Source organism: Coturnix japonica, chromosome 27 (assembly GCF_001577835.2).
Source record: "Coturnix japonica isolate 7356 chromosome 27, Coturnix japonica 2.1, whole genome shotgun sequence".
NCBI classification, from domain to species: domain Eukaryota; kingdom Metazoa; phylum Chordata; class Aves; order Galliformes; family Phasianidae; genus Coturnix; species Coturnix japonica.
In genome coordinates this window covers 3,040,034-3,057,958 of record NC_029542.1, presented here as the reverse complement: position 1 = coordinate 3,057,958, position 17,925 = coordinate 3,040,034, and the positions used below count along the sequence as shown (strand labels likewise).

General features: G+C 47.2%; 2 protein-coding genes across 2 annotated transcripts; both read right to left on the bottom strand.

Moving 5' to 3' along the window:
• Positions 1–278: 278 nt before the first annotated feature.
• SNF8 (SNF8 subunit of ESCRT-II) lies at positions 279–3,647 on the bottom strand. The gene is made up of 8 exons (XM_015885606.2): positions 3,535–3,647; positions 3,078–3,128; positions 2,655–2,793; positions 2,268–2,372; positions 1,969–2,041; positions 1,359–1,500; positions 1,065–1,139; positions 279–895 (listed from the first exon to the last, which is right to left on the bottom strand). The coding sequence occupies exons 1-8, from the start codon at positions 3,586–3,588 to the stop codon at positions 758–760; spliced, it is 777 nt and encodes a 258-aa protein (XP_015741092.1). The 5' UTR covers positions 3,589–3,647; the 3' UTR covers positions 279–757.
• A 237-nt stretch (positions 3,648–3,884) lies between these two features.
• GIP (gastric inhibitory polypeptide) lies at positions 3,885–9,588 on the bottom strand. The gene is made up of 6 exons (XM_015885621.2): positions 9,513–9,588; positions 7,504–7,629; positions 6,364–6,510; positions 5,891–6,022; positions 4,133–4,225; positions 3,885–4,010 (listed from the first exon to the last, which is right to left on the bottom strand). The coding sequence occupies exons 2-6, from the start codon at positions 7,575–7,577 to the stop codon at positions 4,001–4,003; spliced, it is 456 nt and encodes a 151-aa protein (XP_015741107.1). The 5' UTR covers positions 7,578–7,629; positions 9,513–9,588; the 3' UTR covers positions 3,885–4,000.
• Between the last annotated feature and the right edge of the window lie 8,337 nt (positions 9,589–17,925).

The following is a 17,925-nucleotide window of genomic DNA, read 5'->3' as shown; positions in this document are numbered from 1 at the left end:
CAGAGCTGGTTCTGAAATCTGTTTGCGATGCATGTGGCATTACCATCCACCCATACAATGAAACAAGAAAATGCCTTATTGTGGACACTATTCACCTAACTAGCATGTGGCTGTAAAAGAGAAGTATTAGTTTTCTAGCTCTAATGTTGTCTGTCCTACCATTTCTGAATGTTTCCATTTCAAAGTGACAATCCTCAAATGACTGCTCTAGGCAGAGATGTTTTAGCAACAGATTTTTAGACCTAATTGAGTCAAAAAAATATATATATGCACAAGAGTCACTCTAAGATACCTTGTTTATATACTATTGTACATAAGATTTCTTTTTTTTTTTTTTTTGGTGCAATAAAGTTTGTTTTGGCAGAATCCAGACTGTGGTTCTCCTTAGTGGAACGACGCCTCATTCACAGAGCAGAGGATTACAGCTCAGTTTCTGAGTGGCTTTAGAAGCAGCACTGCTGGCAGCGAGAATCTTTAGACAGCCATATCTGCATCCTCCATGACTGCAGTTGCAAATAGCAATACTTTTCCTCTTGCTGTGACAAGGTAACTACTGTTGGCACTAATAAGTGCTATTTCCACTCACGGTAGAGGAGAAAATTCCAAGGTAACCAAGCATGAATGAGTCCTATTAAACTTGTCAAGCTAGACACTTCTTTTTACAAAGTTTTATTTCAAGTCCACTGTCCCTGTGTTTCAGGTGATATTCAAGTACCCTCACAAGAAGGCTTGGATACAGGCACAGAACACTTAGCAGTCAAGGTATTGCTTCCTTGGCTTCCTCTGGAGTGATTTCCTGAGAGTACAACTCTGTAAAGAGAGCAGGCAGCCAGTACTGAGGTTCTCCTTCTGCCTGGGTATCCAGCCAGGCCATTCCTTCCTTCAGCAAGTGTTCCTATTCAAACAGAGCAGAAAGTGTTGAGTGAAGCTTAACTGAATAGCTGACAAGACATTCACAGGGGAAGGCCTCACCCTGCATTTATTGTACAGTAATTTAATGTGTAGAACTCAGGACCTTTACCCGTCACTGACCTCCACCATGCACAAGAGGCCCTCATACATACCAGGATTTGCTTTGCACGTTCCACCTCCCACTTCAGACTGGACTTGATCTCACCAACTGTTACATAGCCCTTTTTCTGCAAAGAGAGAATAAAAAATAGCATGTTTGTAGTCAAGACTGAAGCCCGCAGTTTAGAAGAGCGTGGACAGTTTTGCCTACAGGCCTGATGTAACCATAGCACAAGCTCTAGATTCACATTCACACTGGGATGTTGTTATTTGCCACACCACATGTTCCATCACTGAAACAGGGAGGTTCTTTTCAGGTGGTATTTTAAAGTCTCCTGGCTCTGTACCTCTGCAAGCTGCAAGACGACCGTGTGATCCATGTTCAGTTCAGCTGGTACAGACTGAATCAGATACGTTCCACCAACAGGGATAATCCCAAAACCACTCCCCAAGACTTTCAGTTTCTTGATTGCACGAAGGAGATCATCTCTGAAAGCAGAAGTTAATGCAGGGCTTTGAGCTAAAAGCCTCTCCCAAACTGCCCTAAGTTTAGTAAAGAAGACTTCATGTGAAGAAGGCATAAGATACAGCTACTGGAGTGAACTGTGATACCAGATAATCAACAGCTGATATTATTTCTTATTTTTAGAATGAATTTATCTGTGCCCCCCTACAGAAATAAGTGCAGGTATCAGTCCCTTCCTTACAGCTTGGACCAAAGCAGCTTCAGCAGACTGTGCCAGTAGGAGCACAGCATTTGGCCTAAGCCAACAGCTCTTTATGCTTATGGCTCACTCCTGAAATAGTCATTAACTACAGAGCACATGTACAGGACTAATTGCTTGGATCTAGAGTCCAATTACCATCAACACCTTTGAGCCCAGCTGAGATCAATCACTCAGTTCTCTCTCTTTCATGTTACTGATTTCCCTTTTCCTACAATATACAGACACTCACTGGCTGACTTCCTGAGCAAACTTCCCTCTTCCCTTCAGCACTTGCTGATGAAGTTCTTCCAGTGTTATCAGACCTAGGAGTCAACAAAAGGAGACAAAAAAAAAGCATAACTACACAGCAAGAAAATGACTCCAGCCATAGTAATGAAGGCTTCTTTGTGTGTTAACCACTGGCTCGCTCTTGCCTCACATTATACTCCCACAACATATCAGATTCCAGCTCCTATTGGCTTTGCTGTTGCCCACTGTTAGCCTCAGATTGCCCTTCTGGAGTGAAGACAGACACAGGGAGATCCTCACCTCCATTCCTGTGTTTCAGAGCCAGGCAAACTTCAATGATCTGCACACCCAGTTCATAGTAGAAGTCTCCAACTCCCAGCATTTCTGACCAGAATCCTTTACCAGCTGTGAAGCAAGAAAGAAGATAGTAATCAGACCATTGGCAACAGCACCTTCTTTAACAGCTACTGGTGCTCACAAACCTCACTGTGAGGACTCAGTGGAGGTAACCAAAGAGGCTCTTCTCCTTTTTCCTTTCCCCCTTTTAAACTTATATATCACCTAAAAGCATATTACAGCAATTCACAAACCCTAAAAATCAATACAATATCAGACTTTCCCATGGACAATTTCTAACAGCTTCACTGAGAATCCTTTCCAGGAGGATCTTTAATCCCTGCTCCTCACATGCTAAAGGATCCACTCCAATTGTTGCACACATATCCTGGAACTGGACTCGGAACTCGGGGTTTTTACGGATCTCTTGCTTGTGTTTGCTGGCAAACTCCTCCAGGTTGGTCTTAAACATGTCCAGCTGCTTAGACATCTGGAAAACAGATAGAGAAAAGAATTCCTGCTTAATCCTGCAAACACAACCCCCAATATACACCTATATACCCTCAGTGGACTCAAAGGAAGGAAAGAGCTCTACATAAATGTGATATTGCTAAGATGGAGAGGAGGGAAGCAGAGCAACAGCACAGTTCTAGGAGGAAAAAGCAGCTCAGAGGGTGCCATCATTCCCCACTCTGCTTATGGATAATGCTCAGACCCTGAAATAGTGTGAGATGAAGCCTGGATTCACAGCCACAGCAGGGGTGAATCTCCCACCTGAGCCAACTGGTCTTCAGCCAGGACTGTCCCTCGCTCCTTGTACTTGGCCTGTAGGAGGAAAACAGAACAGTAGAGAACAGAGCTGAAGAACAGAACTAAACCCCAAAGTGGCTGATGGAAAATGCTCCTTCAATGAACCAAACCCCAAAGTGGCTGATGGAAAACGCTCCTTCAATGATGTATGAGCCCATAGGCTGCAGGCAAGCGAGGGAGCCCTGAGGTAAGGATCACCCTATAGGATGACACAGCTATGGAGATGCTGAGGACCCCCACCCTGAGCCAGAAACCCCCTCCCACAAACCAGAACAAGCCTGGATCCCTCACATTGAAACACCAGAGTCTGGAAACTCAAGTGTCGGGACACCAGCGGTGCTTGACCCCCCTATAAACACACTTAGGAGCTCCCATTGGGGTCTGGACCCCCCTCCCCAACACAGACCCGACCCCTCCTCACCTCCGCCAGCTTCTTCTTGGCTATAGCGCCCGCTCCGACCCCTCTCCGGTGCATCCCGGCTGCACCGTGAGCGTCGCGGACCTACTGACATCATCAAACCACGACACAGCGAGTAAATCCCCCTTTCCACGCCTCCACTTTAAGGGGCGGCTCTTAGGATAACCAATGGTTTCCAGATCCTGATCCCTTCCCACCGCCCTATTAATGGTCGTCATCCAACCTCAGCACATGAGCTGTTAACTCGCATCCCGTCCCTTCGTGCTGTTGGGTTCGGGCAGCTGTGCCCTTTTAAATTGCTGGGTTAAACCCCCACCCCCACCCCCCCGACCCCAAATGAAAACTGATCGCAGTTTAGGGCTAAAAGTCTTTTATTTCCTTCCATTGGCAAAGTGGGTGATACCCAACGCAGAACCTCCTCAGTGCGGCTGTAGATGGGGCTATGGGAGCTCTTCAAGCTGTGCTGTGGTTACGCAGCTCTATATGGGAAGGGAAAAAAAAGAGCCATAAATTCTTAATGGTGCCACATTTACCCTGTTTGAATTTGTACGGTGCCACGGTGGAAGGGATGGTTTTTATTACAGGCAGAACAGCGGCTCACCTTGGTCTGCAGAGATCACTTGACATTAACCATGTCAGAAACTCCTGGTTCACAACATCCTTCAAATCTTCTGAACCTTCCAGAGAAGCAGAACTGCAAGAAATATCACATGCCATAAATAAAGAGAGGAAACAATCCGAATGCAGCACACAACCATCTTCTCCCAATCACATCGAATTCACACAGATATCTTATTTTCCTTTGATTTCATGCATTACTTGCCAGCTTGTCAACCCTGAATCCTGGCAACATCTCCTTTTGATTCTCAATACTCTGTTATTCGGAACCAATTGTTATCACTTCATCCTTAGAATAAAAAACCCTTTAGAAGAGCCCTTCCTTTCTCCCTCCAGCCACGTACAAATCTCTGCCTCATAACCTAGATCAAGTTAATGCCACGTGGATTCAGCTCTTCTAGGTTTTCTCCATCATCTTTCCCTCCTGGTGCCACTTAGATTGTTGGCCAGGTTGGTTGTTTGCTCCTTGATCCTTCTGCTGCCTCCTGGGCATTGCAGTAGTGCAGTCTGAGGGATCACTGTGCTCTTATAGCAACTGTTTTGCTGTTCTTTGAATTGGAAATGCTGGTGAAGAAGAGAGAGGAAAAGGGGACATCTTGATGGCTGGGGGTGTTCCCTGAAGTGTAGCAAAAAGAAAACAACAACAACAACCAAAACCCACCGAGAAGCTTGAACCTATTTGTGACATGGTGAGATGCTGCCACAGAACAGAGCTTTGATCTTGGGAAGTTCGGGATGCTGAGCACTAAACACGTCCATCAGGCTTAGAGGATGAGAAGGAAGAGCCCCCAACCCCCTCTTTTCCCCATGTCTTCCCTCAGCCCCAGCAGGCACCAAAACAAAGGCAGAATGTGGGTGAAGCAGCATCTGTGCTCCAGGATGACAAAGGAAAGGCTTTGTTCCCAGGCAGGACTTTCCCCCACAAGTTGTGCTTTTTAGTTGCAATTAAGGAGATTAAGGCAGACACTGAAATTTATTATGATGATTTTCAATGCATCTATTCAAGCTGATGAATCTCCAGTATCAAAGCTTTTCTTTTTTTACCACCCCACAACCAGAACAGGTTAGACAAATATCTGTCAGGAATGGTTTCAGGCAAGTCGATCCTGCCTTGTAACAAAGGTCAGACTGAATGACCTTTTGAGAGCCCTCAAAGCCCTCATTTCTTTGATTCTGCATTTCAGCATGACTAGCAACTCTCAGTGTCCCATTTGCTGTGTGCTTCACCTCTGTGAACCATAGCAGAGCTTGCTTCCCTCACCCCAGCTCATCCTTGCACCCTTGTTTCTAAAGCAGCTTTCATACAAAGGCTGAGTAGACCAGACTGGAATGGTTTGATTAACTCAAAGTGCTTCGTTTTAGGCTGTGATATGAAGGATGCTGTAGGACCAGCCATGTGTCAGTGTTCAGACTTCAGCAGAGCGCTGGGTTTGATGAGGCTGTTCTGACACTTCCCAAGACAGAGCAACCAAAGCAACCAAACAACCAACAGCCTGAACACCTCAATCCTCTGTATTCCTTCAACTTGTGCTTTGTAAGAAATTTCAGAGGGATGGAAGCCTCCCTTGCACATGAGACAATTGCAAAGCAAGGCATTACTTTCTGAAGCAGAAAACCTTTTGCTTGCTGATGCTTATCACCAACTCCTGCCCTATAGCATCCCTCCAAAGGTTGAGCACTTGGCGACCTCCTCACACCCCGTTTGGGACCGGACTCTGTTTTCAGTTCTCTCCACTCTCACCTCTGATTCTCCTTGGCTTTTAGGAGCCAGGCAAAGAAATCTTTGGCTTCGTGGCTGCGCAGGTCCAAGCTTTGGTCACTGGCTGCGGATAGCTGGGGCTCGGCTTCTCTCTTGTACGGCTCAATGACGTTGCTGGGAAGGCAAAAAATAGGCAGAAATCTCAACTTGAAGCACCACAAGAGGGTGCTGGAATGCTGCTTTTCCTCCAACCCATCTCCCTCCCCGCTCCAACCAACAGCAGCAATGGGAGTAGGCGGACTCGAGCACGGAGGAGCTCTGCCGACAGAGCAGAAAAACTTCTAGGATTTAGAAGGGGGGGGAAAAAAAAGAAATACAAGAAAAACAACCCCCTCATCCCCCAGGGAATCACTGCTGCAGTCCAAGAAAAATATCCTCAGCTCTACATCCTAATGCAGCCATCACTTGGCTGATGACAGCTATGAGTTTGGAGCGCTGGATGTGTGCACACTCACTCGCTTTTCTTCTCTCTCCGGGCCAGCAGCCACTCCACGAAGTTCTTCTTCAGCATGTTATCCATCGTGCGGCTGTAGTCGCTCGCCAGAGTGGCCTCCGAGTAGCGTCTGTGCATCGGTCTGGCGCCGGGAGTCCTTATGCTGAGGCTGCAGGGAGAGCAGTGTGGAATACAGTAAAGGAGAGAGTGCTGCCCAGCTCTGTATAGAGCTGACCCAACAAGGAGTTCTCCTCATCCTGGTAACCATTACTACACATTTGCAGCTCACATCTGATAGCTTGCGAGGTGAACTTAAGATATTTGGAGCCAGCATGAGTCTTCATAGCATCATTGAATCACGGCATCATTAAGGTTGGAGAACATCTCCAAGATCACACAGTCCAACCACCATCCCATCACCAATATTGCCCACTAACCCTCATCCCTCAGAGCCACATCCTGCCATATTCTGTTGGATCTGAACTCTGACTCAGTCCCAAAGGATGCTCAGACACCTTCTCCAGTGAGCTACAGAGCAAGGAAACCTCTCCCTACATCCTCAAAGAGCCTGAATGGCAGGTGACAATTTGAGACCTTCAGACCAATCTGACAACACAGGCATGGTTGGGGACTACCTGAATTAGCCAAGGATGTCAGGGCTGATCTTTCTTTGGTACTATAAGCTGGAATTTCATCAACTCCTACTTCTCTACTAGGGATTCATTTGGACCTTCTTGGGTAGCAGCTGGAGGTTCGGTGTCAGGAATTGAACAGAGGGAAAGTATTATGTCCCCATTTTATGTAACTGGTCACATTTTCAGGAGCTTAGAAAAAAAGAAATGCCCCCTAGCCTATTTAATGTGAGATGATTACATCTTGTTCTAGTTCCCAGCCAACCTTCTCTCCCTGGTTGACTTCCAGCTTGCTACTCCCAACCCGAAGCTATAAAGTTGCTAGGGAAAACTTGGGAGTTCTTGGCTTTGGCATAAAGGCTTTAGTTTGAGATCTCTCTTATCATTTGTTCATCTCTTTATATCCAAGAGCCACCTCAGGACTCATGTTCTCACCTTTTTACCAGGATGCCAATGGAAAGAATCCATTTGCTTTCAGCGGGAAGTTGGAAAAGACTCAAAATACATCGTGTGCTTTCCAGATCACTTACCCTGAGACGTTCTCTTCCATCAAAACAAAGCTCAGAGAAGCAAAAAGAAGCGAGAGAACTCTCAGGGACATCATTTTCGTGGCTGATTTCTCTGTTCAGAAGCGAAGGGTGATCTGGATATTTGGCCTTTGGGACAGAAGGGACAGGACAGTGAGCACAGAGGGATGTATCATGGTTGGGCACAAGTCTATGCTTGTTAACATGGCTCTTCAACCCTTGTGCTTGGAACAGCCCTCCTTTGCCATCCCCAGATAAATTACTATTTCAATACCAACGCTCATCCGCCACCGTGCTGCCTTTTGATGTTTGTTCCCCATACTTTTATTGTAACCACCAAATTCGCTGTGGTTTGCATGTATCTTTAGGCAGGGAAGTCGTCCTGCCTCATATTTTCAAGCTGACCCTGAGGGTTCCTCTTTGTGCTTTAAGGATCAGTTCAATATGTGAATGGGAACATACATAGGATCAGGCAGTCCCAATGGCAAAGAGGAGAAACATGTCACCCTGCCTTCCCCTCCCTACAGCTCTGCAGGATTCAGGAGCCCAATCTATTTACTGATGAGCTTTCTGTTGGTATGGATAATGCCTTATATATAGGGAATAGAGCCAGAGCCACTAGGTATCAGGTGGGAAAAGTATCCCAGGACAGTGACAGGATTGAATTCCATGGTTTATTGGTTTCAGGCTGTGCTTAGTCCTGAAGTAGTATCACGTCCACAGTTGGGCTCAGACATCTGAGCACTTAATTACTATTCCAGCTCCACAAACTCCATACAAAAATGGTTTTGATCGTGGCTCACGGACGTGGTTTATTGTCTCCCACCTCACTCTTTGTTACAGATGTTGCTGGAATCTGAATTGCCCTGCAGAGCTACTGTTGACATGAATCAAACAATAAGAAGTAGAGGTGTAGATCAGGACTTCAGCATCCCATCCTTCCAAACTGTACTCCTATATTAAAGCAACTTTGCTCTCAGAGTTGCTCACTCTCCTCACATCATTGCACAAACGTTCTCAGCCTTTCTGGTTGAATGAGAGGAATATCAGATGTGTTCTGCTATCTCAGACACAGCAAATTCAGAGGAATACCTCCAAAAGTGAGCTGTTCTGAGCACTCAAAACCCCCCTAAATTGTTTACAGCTAAAGCCAGAAGTTACAGAATGCATTGAGAGAAGTGGGTTTCACAATGCAATGAGAAGAACAGAAGAATGGCTGTGATTAAACAATGGGTTTCCCCTCTTATTTGCCCTTCATTTTATATATTGCTGTAGGTGTGACAGTGAATCTGAAGCCAGTTACGTTGTAAGAGAGTGTTGCTCTCTTACATAGAGAGGTAATTATGTACAGAGGTAGGAGAAGAAATGCACTGCAGCCTTAATTTTAAGGAGGGGTCATGCTCATTGTCTGCAAATTTTGCCAAAATAGGGAGGAAAAGCAGTCTGCATTTCCAGAGCTGGTTGGAACAAACAGTCCTGAGTTCACATAAGACCCCTTTGACTCAGTGATGCTCAACTCAAGCTCTTCCCCACCCATCTCGTATGGATTTTGCTGCAGTCCCTGCATTGCTTTACCTCACCCTGGGACTCCTTCAGACAAGGAGAGAATGTTATCTCCCAGTAGATCTCAGCTATGTGAAGGTCTTAAACCCCTTGCCTAAATCTGTCTGCTTTGGAAGAAGCAATCTTGTTTTATCCATAGCCAGGAGGATGCAGAAAGCCACCGAGAACCATTTTAGCACATTTCCCTCTGTTACATGCATTTAAAAGGGCAGATGCCAACCTGAAATGTGCTGCATACCAAACCCTCCTCTGAAATCATGGTCTTCACTGCTGAATAGCTCCATCCTTCAGACCCTACCAGGAAAGCTGCTCCTCACCACTGCTTGGGGAACAACTCAGCCCAACAGCTCACCCTGCTCTGCTGCCTTCAAGCAACTCTCACACTCGTATAAGGAAAAAGAATAATATAAAGATAAAATAAAAAGAGAGTTCAATAGAGAGCTTCTTACCTTCCTGCTCCCTTGAGGCTGCCCAGAAGCTTTCAGCCAATTCTGGTGCCCAGAAGAGACCCTCCAGAGCCTTTATATACATTCCCAGCATGGGACCAAACCCACTTCCATGAGGCAAACAGGAAACTAAGCACCAATCAGAGCAACTCAAACCTGCTTAGATCTGCTCCATTAGGTCCATTGACCCTCAGAGCGGGGAAATAACCTTTTAAATGATGTTTGCATTAATGGTAATTAAACACGAGTATATCGCGAAATCAAGAACTGTGGGCAGAATACAAACGGTATCGGGCTGAACCTTATTTCCACACAGCACCTGGCAAAACCTGGATGTATTCCCATCTCTTCTGTTGTCAGGTGTGAGTGTCACCTTAAGGAGACCCGCATCTAAGGGGTTCTATCTGTTTGGGATGGACAGAAGCAAGCAGGAAATTGTTAGGGATGAGCAAGGCAGTATCAGTTGAAGGGATGGAGGGTGGGATTGAGGTGGTTAGGCTGGAGCAGAGAACTATTCTGATGTTTCTGAGGGTGTTCCTGTTGTAGTGTGCCTTACACAGTGTTCTCCATGGTGTCCAACCTGCCCTGGGTCTACCTGGAAGTTTCAGCATGGATAAGGGCATCACTGCACCCCGATGTATCTCATCCTTAAGCAACACAGAAATCCTGTGTGATGAGAGACAGATCTGTGTATAAATGCTTGCTGAAAAGTGCTTCTCTGCTACCACATGCTGCCAAACGAAGGGCTGCTTCGGTCACCACCACCTGTATTCCTATACCAGGAGAGCACAGGGTGATATGAACACAGCATCCCACAGCCCTGCCTGGCACAGGGCTCTCTGCCCTACAGTTACACAACTGCCTGGCACGGCCAGCCTCTGTTGCATCTATATTACATTAAGATAAAGGATCAGAAAGACATTTTTTGCAGGTAGATTAAGAGCTCAGCGCTATTAGGGAGTAATTATTACTTTCACAGGAACTACTTAACATTCGGCTTAATCCTTTAACCAGCAGCACGCAAGTGTGGCCAAAAGCTTTTCACTCATGCAAAAGCATCGTGCCTGCAGTAATAAATATTGCGCTGTAATAATTACAAGTAAGCAGTTCACACTCTTATCGTTGTTGCTAATCAATAAAATGGAGTAGTTTATCCTGGTGTCTTTATTATATGTATTCTGGGCACTTTGCTCCCAGCCAACTCGGATATCTTGTTTCTCCAAAGTATAAGCTGTTTGTTTTCCTCTCATTTAGTGCCTCTGTATGGTAGGAAGTTAATAGAGTGAAATAAATATCCAGCATTAAATGATGGGCTGTTCACAGTTACGGTTATTTCAGGGCATCTGTTTGTGATCCGCTTTGGGCATCAGCATCGCTCTGAAGTTTCTCAAAGTCTTTCAGACTAAAAAGAACTAGTATAAAACCAAGCTGAAACCAACCCAAGCAGATACACGGATACCAGACACGAGGGCAGAGACAAGGAGCAAAGCACTGACAGAAAAGAGCCACGTGCTGCTTTTTTCATAACAGAGAGTCTATTAAAGATGTTGACCTTGCTCTTCTACAGCCTTTGCCCATCAGAGCTCCCCTTATAGCACTGCCTGTGCTCTGCTGAGTTCCCTAATAACAACTTGCTTCATGAGCTTCAGCTGGGTCTTCGCTTGGGACAAAGGACACTTCTGCTTAGGTTTCACCCAGCTGCAGCATTTCCCTCCCTGCAAATAAAGCAGGAGAGCTGAAGCTGCCCCACGTCATCGGCTCAGCACCCAGTGCCAGTGCTCCCCCCTCTGCAGCAGACCTGGCTGAGCAGTCGGGGCTCTGGGAATCTGAGAACGTGTTGGGAAGATCACAGCTGTGTTACTGACACAGCCCCACTCTGCTCTGAGACACTGAAGCACCACGAGGGCAACTTAGATTATAAAGTGTTTCAAGCATTAGACATCCCTGTAATCATGGAATGCAGGGCTTGACGTGAGCTGAAGAGATTGATCATTCACCCTCTTCTTCCAGATATTGTTCCCAATGGATGAGAGCCTGATCTGTTCCCAAAGGTTTTCAGACAAATCCCATTCTCAGTGGATGTGGAGAGCAGGATTTTCCCCTTCCCTCTGGAGCAGTGATGTTCAGGTGCTGTTCTGTGTGGCAGCAGTGAGGGAATCTCTTCTACTACAGGGGAAGGATTTCAGGTGTTGCATATACTGCATGAAAACACTGCTCCTTTTTGCATCAAACATTGGGCTGATCTGAGATTGCTGCTTATATCCAGCTGCAATTGATCAGCATCTGCTCTACTCCCCACAGGGGCAGATGGAGGATTTTTGGTCCTTTTTTTTTTCCCCCTAAGCCCCCTCCCTAAAATCATAAGCATTGAAATTGTTTTCAAACTCTGCTCCTGAGATGGGACTGATTCTGTTCCTATCTCACCCTTCCTGCTGTCAAACGCAGAGAGACTCAGAGCTTTTGTTGGTGGCTCCTTTCTCCCCTAAAACACCAGCAACAATGTTTGCAGGGGATGTAACTCTTACATGCTTTATTGTTCCTCCTCCAACTTTATCTCGGCAATCCTAAATATCAGTTTCAACCTCCAACCCCACTGCCCAGGTTTGGTTTCTATCTCTCCTCCAGGACTCTCTAGTGCTGTTCCTGGACAGAACTCTGCCATTCTGTGAGCAGTGAGGCTTTCCCTGGCTCCTCATCCATCCCTGGTGCTTAAACCCACACAGTGTTCCCATATACCTGCATATGGGATACAACTGATCCTAACAGAGGATCTTCTGAATGATGAGCATCGCTTCATCCTCTCTCCTTGGTTCCAGCCTTCTCTGGGCTTGCAGGAGTGGAACAGGTTTGTTCACCGTAGCAAAATGCCAGATATGTTTTTAAATGCCAGTACACACATTTAACTGCAAAAAAACCACCCCAGACCCTGGGGCCTTTTCAAGCTCTTTGTGATCTTGATTAACACAGCTCAGCAGTGTGGCTGTCTCTGCTGCTTTGTGACTGCCATTTCTTTATGGGAAAATCAAAAGCTTAAACTAAAAGAAAACCCCAAAACAACACCCAAATAAATGGGAACCATGAGACGTGGGGCAAACTCTCTTTTCCATTCCCACTTCTGTGTTTCTTTTATCTCAGGTGCTTATTCTGCACCCCAGGAGAAGGGAGCTGTGGGATAGTACTGAGGGTATCAGTACTATCAGTGCATGAAAGGTTTGTTTGGAGTACAGAGCTCTCTGGATAGAAATCCCTCAACTTCACCTCTTGCCTCTGTGTAACTGTTTCAAATGGATGGATCTGAAATTGGCACAGCATTAAAGCTACCTGTGCTCATTCTCATTGAGCTGTGCCTTGTGGCAGCTCCATGAAACCCACCCTTAACCCATCCCTAAGCAAAGACAGAGCCGGAACCGAACAGCTGGAGAGATTAGAGTGGTGGAAACACAGGAAAGGAGAGGAAATAATCAGTCCCGATAAATCCCAGCTATAGAGCAGCAGGACGAGAAACGAGACGGCACAGTCCCGGCACGGCGCCTGCCCAAGTGGCCGGTTCAGTAGCGTGAAATTATTTCCATCTTGTGCCCTTTCTGCTCCCTACCAGCACCTTTCCAGCAGCCCAGCAGTACTGGTGCCCCAGCACAGGCGGTGGGGAGCAGTTCAAGGTTTGGATTGTGAAATGACCTCTAGTTTTGAAAGTGACCCACAATAGAAACGGTCGCTGCGCGGTTCCCCACCTCCAGGGCTAAACTTGTTTTGGGTCTGAAGAATGAAGGGAAAATGGGATGGTGGTAGTGCTGAGATTTTCATTGCCTCCTGCTTCAGCGAGCTGAGAAAGCAGAAGGGAGAAGAGCAGCAGCACTGGAGAGCAGCACTGAAGAGCTCTCCTTTATTAGGGGATTTAAATGGTGCATCAAAACACACAAGACCCCTGAATTTGTGCTCGCGTAGCACAAAACTGATATAAATGTATTTAGTTCAGATAGGAGGAAATCTGATACAAATACCTACCAGGAAAAACTTTTGATCCGTGCTTTATATGTGCTGCAAACACTTGGAGGGGGGTTAAAAAGATCAGCTCCTGCTTGGAATAAGGTCAGGGGGAGTTCAGCAACGGCAGGATCCATCTCCCACCATGCCTTCTGGGCTACGTTTATCATTGCACCAACAGCAAAACTTCCCACCACCTTCACAACCGTGGATCTTTGCAGCCATCCGGAGGGGGGAATGGCTGCTCCAGATATCAGTCCCACAGCTTGCAACGATTTTGAGGAGGAAAAATAACAATTTGGCAAGTTAGGGAGGTCTGCTGGAAAGAAGTGGGGGTGTATCTGAAAGCTGCATTGAAGAGGGGGGGAAATGAGAAATTAAAGGGACTCTTTGAACAGCACAATTTCAGGGCTCCTTCCAATCAGCATTTCCCACTCCTTGCATTTTGGGATTTACCTCTTAGCTAAAGCAAAAGGTTTGAAGCACCCAAACGAAACCAAATCGTTTCCATCGTGGGAGAGGGAAAAGATAATAAAAAATGATTAAAAAGAATTACAAAGAAAGAAATCGATGCAAAGCAGCTTTGTTTTGCTGAAGTCTGAACAGCTTTCGGAACGTTTGCAAAGTCCCAATGGAGAATTCAGGTTGCTGCTGCAGAAATGTAAGAGCAGAGCACCCTGCCCTGCAATGAGAGCAAAATCAGCTCCTAGGCAGATGGAGGGGGAAGAAAATAAGAGTTTGGTTGTGGTTTGCTGTTGTTTGGAAGGAGCCCCATCTTTCAGCAGCAGAACAAAAGGATTTTTCACAATGAGAGCTGATGCTGCAGCCTGAGTTGATCGCTGTGCTGTGCTTTGCTTTTTGTCGGCAGTGGCCAGCACTGGGAGCCATCCCCACCCTCAATGCTGCCCCCTGGGACCCCCCACACCCGCGCAGGCCCCCCCCCCCCCCCCCCCCCCCCCCACTCGGTGGCAAAGGGGCATTTTCCCCCCGGGGCAGGATGCTGATCTGTTCCCTCAGCTTCAGCAAGAAACCCTCGGGGATCAGAGCTGTGTCCAGAACACACAGAAAATCAGGATATTATTAATAATCGATGCCAAGCTGGAATTTTGTTTTAAATCCAATTAGTGATTCTGCAGCAACTTTGATTCTCGACTGATTTGTTCACTCCAGTTTTAATCAATGGGATCAGCTCACGGAGAGGAGATTCCTTTTCCATTCACAAATGTTTTCCTCCTAAGAGAAAATGAATAAAAGATGGTTTGAATTGAGATCCCATGGAAGAGAGAGGAAATATTCCCCAACTACACCCTCATGGTTCTCATTCAGTTCAGTTCTCACCTGTGTTTCAGGGACAGCCTTGCTCTGGGTTGGGCTTATTTCTTATGGCTGAGGTTTGTTTGTAACAGATTCTGCATGAATTAGATTGTGATTTTTTCCCCCCCTTTCTATGACAGTGCTTCAATAAAATCCTTCAGCCCTTATTTATTTGATTGGAACTTAACCCATACATGAAGACTCAGGGAAATGAGTGTTATTCAGAGCTTCAGGTGTTACCCTGTGTTAACCAATTGGAAATGGAGCTCCATCACCGGGCATTTAAAAACAAAAGCAACCAAACGGAATCAAAATAGGATCTAAACAAATTAAACCCAAATCAAATGGCAACTGCTAGAAAAGATAGCAGGATGTGAACGGCTCCATTTCACCACTTCTCTGCCACAGAGATCAGTTCTGCTTTAATTTTCCTCCTCCTCAGAAGAACAACAGGACTTCATCACTGGGCAGGAATTGCACCTTTCCATATTGAAGCCTTGCACCCATGGGTGCATCATCCACCGTTCAGCTCCCACCTTTTGGGTTTTGTTTTGGTTTTTTTAACCTTAATAAAGTTCCCCCTAAACTCCTGTGTGACAACAGGGATTGTTTGGTGTTGTAAAGTGAGAATAAAAACACATGAAGGATCAATCTGCCTTATTCCAAGGTGGAAATCTTCTATCAAAACAACAACAAATCAACCATGCAACCCCAAAAAAAACCAAACACTGAACAACCCCAACAGCTTTTAGCCCGGGTCACATTTAGGGTATAAAATCACACACAGCCTCACGTGGCTGCAGAGCATGGAGGGACCCATTGGAACGTGGTGTAAACTGCACAAAGAAATCCGCTCTTCAGAGGGAGCTCAAAACAGCAGGGAAGTGCTGGGGGAGGAACGAGGCCACGCTGCTGTTGGAAGTGACAGCGCTCAGCTCCACGTATCCCACCGGATTATCGCTGCCGTTCCTGGTGAGGTTGAGCCCTTTTCCCCCCTTCTGGGGGGGTTTTATAGAGCTTTGCCCTCAATGGGGCAGCTGGAACTGCAGGGCAGCTGCCCCTCCTCCTACCCAGGGCTGAGCTCAGCCCTATCACCCCGCAGCAGATCAATGATTTGGGCTCTGCTGTTTGCATTCCCTAAATACCTTACAACTGGAATGCTCCACCGAGGGAAGGAGGTTGACTGATAGCCTTCCTCGTTGTGGGTCTAAACGGAAGCCTTCCCTCTTCGTTAGGGCTTTTGTTGTTGTCTTTGTTATTATGGGGTCGGTTTCTTTCATTTCATTATTTAAGGGTTGTGTTACCCGGAGAAGGTGCTCTGTAAACCAGCAACAACTATTTGGGTCCAGATTAGAACCTGGATATGAAGCAGGCAGCAGTTGTGCCTACTGTGTCTGTGGGTGAACACTCCATTTCCCAGCCACTTTGGGAGCTGCAGGAGATTTATTCCCAAATTTCATTGCTTTCCTCTTCCCACCTGTGAATGTGGAGCTGAGGTTACACCCAAAAACCCCTTTGGTGGATTCAGTTTGTTGCTTTGAGGAGAGGACACCAAACTGTGAACAACATCTCTGTGTTTGGAAAGCCAATACCCCAGGACAGCAGAATGCATCGGACAGAGGAGGAAGAGCTGAAGGCTCTTCACTTTAAATTTCCCTGATCTTTATACGAGTTTCCTACGTGGCCGAAGCACTTGAAAGCACTGCAACACCCCTGGGTAGCAGCGCCTATTTCTAAAGCTTTACACTCGAATTCTACCACCAAATTTATTTACTAACAAATTCTCCACGTGGCTCTTCCTCCCAGCTTTGCCATAGAGGAGAGATGGACGATGAGAACCCGAAGAACAGCTCAGCACTGCGGGAAAGGAGGGGGGGGTTCGTCCCGACCGCACTATAGCGCTGTGCCATCCCGGGTGGGGTATGGGGAAGGGGGGGGGGGCACAATGCTTGTATATTGCTCGGTTTAAACGATCCCGGAACGCTTCTTTCTATGGAGGAAAAATTATTATTTAAATCGGGAAATTCATTCGTTTTTAAAATATATTTTTTAAATTTTTTTTTCTAATTTATTTTATTTTATTTTTTTTGATCGGGGGGACGGGGGAAAGCGGAACCTCCGGCCCGGCGGGCAAGGCAGGCAGGAGCGCGTTACATTTAATTGCAGGCACGGAGGGGCCGGCCCGTGCCTCTACATGCACGGGAGGGAGTCACGGCCGCCCCCGCCCCTCCGCACCCGGCAGCCGCCCGCACCGAGCCCCCGGAGCACCGGGGTCCCCCCGCCCGCCCCGTCGGGGGAGGCAGCAGGAAGGCGGCCGGGTGGGTGGTGCCGGTTGGGGGGTGGTGGTGGTGATGGGGGGGGGGGGGGTCGCTGCTATTTTCAATCCATCTCGAACCTAAAAATAAAAAGCCTCCAGAAAAGGCGAAGAGGGAAAGAGGAGGGAGGGTTTCTAGGGACGGGGGGGATGGGGGGCTGCTTCTCTCTGCCGACGGGACGCGTCGTCTCCCCCCCCCCCCCCCCCCCTGTGTCTCGGGGGGAGCGATCCCGCTGCACCGTGGGGCCCTTTTGTGCCAGGAGGAGCCTTCCCCCTTCCCCGAAGGCTTCCGCAGGGCTGCACATGAAGGGCTTAAAACAATACCGGGGACAATAGCCCTCCCCGGGGGCTCCTCCGCTCACCCCGCCGGGTCGGGCCGTTCCCCTGCAGCCCCGCTCCCCTGGCGCCAGGGGACCTCCCGGCCCCTTTGATGCTGAAGTTGGATTTTTTTTTTCTTCTTCTTCTTTTTTTCTTTCTTTTTTTATTTTCTTTTTTTTTCTTTTTTTTTTTTTACACCCAGAAAAATCCCATTCAGGCACCGGGGGGAAGGGGGGGTGGGGGATGGGAGAGATGTAGGGGGAGGGGCGCGATGGGGGCTGGAGGCTGCACAGATGGGAAAGTGCCTCCGACGGGACGGGACGGGCGGGGCCCGAAGGGTGGAGTGGGGGGGTGATGAGAAGGGGGGGATGGTGGTGGTGGTAGTGAAGAGAACACGGAGTGGGTGCGCTCCCCGATCCGAAGAGGGGTGTGTGTGTGTGTATGTGTGGAGGTAAATAACGTAGTATTTAAATTAAAATAAATAAT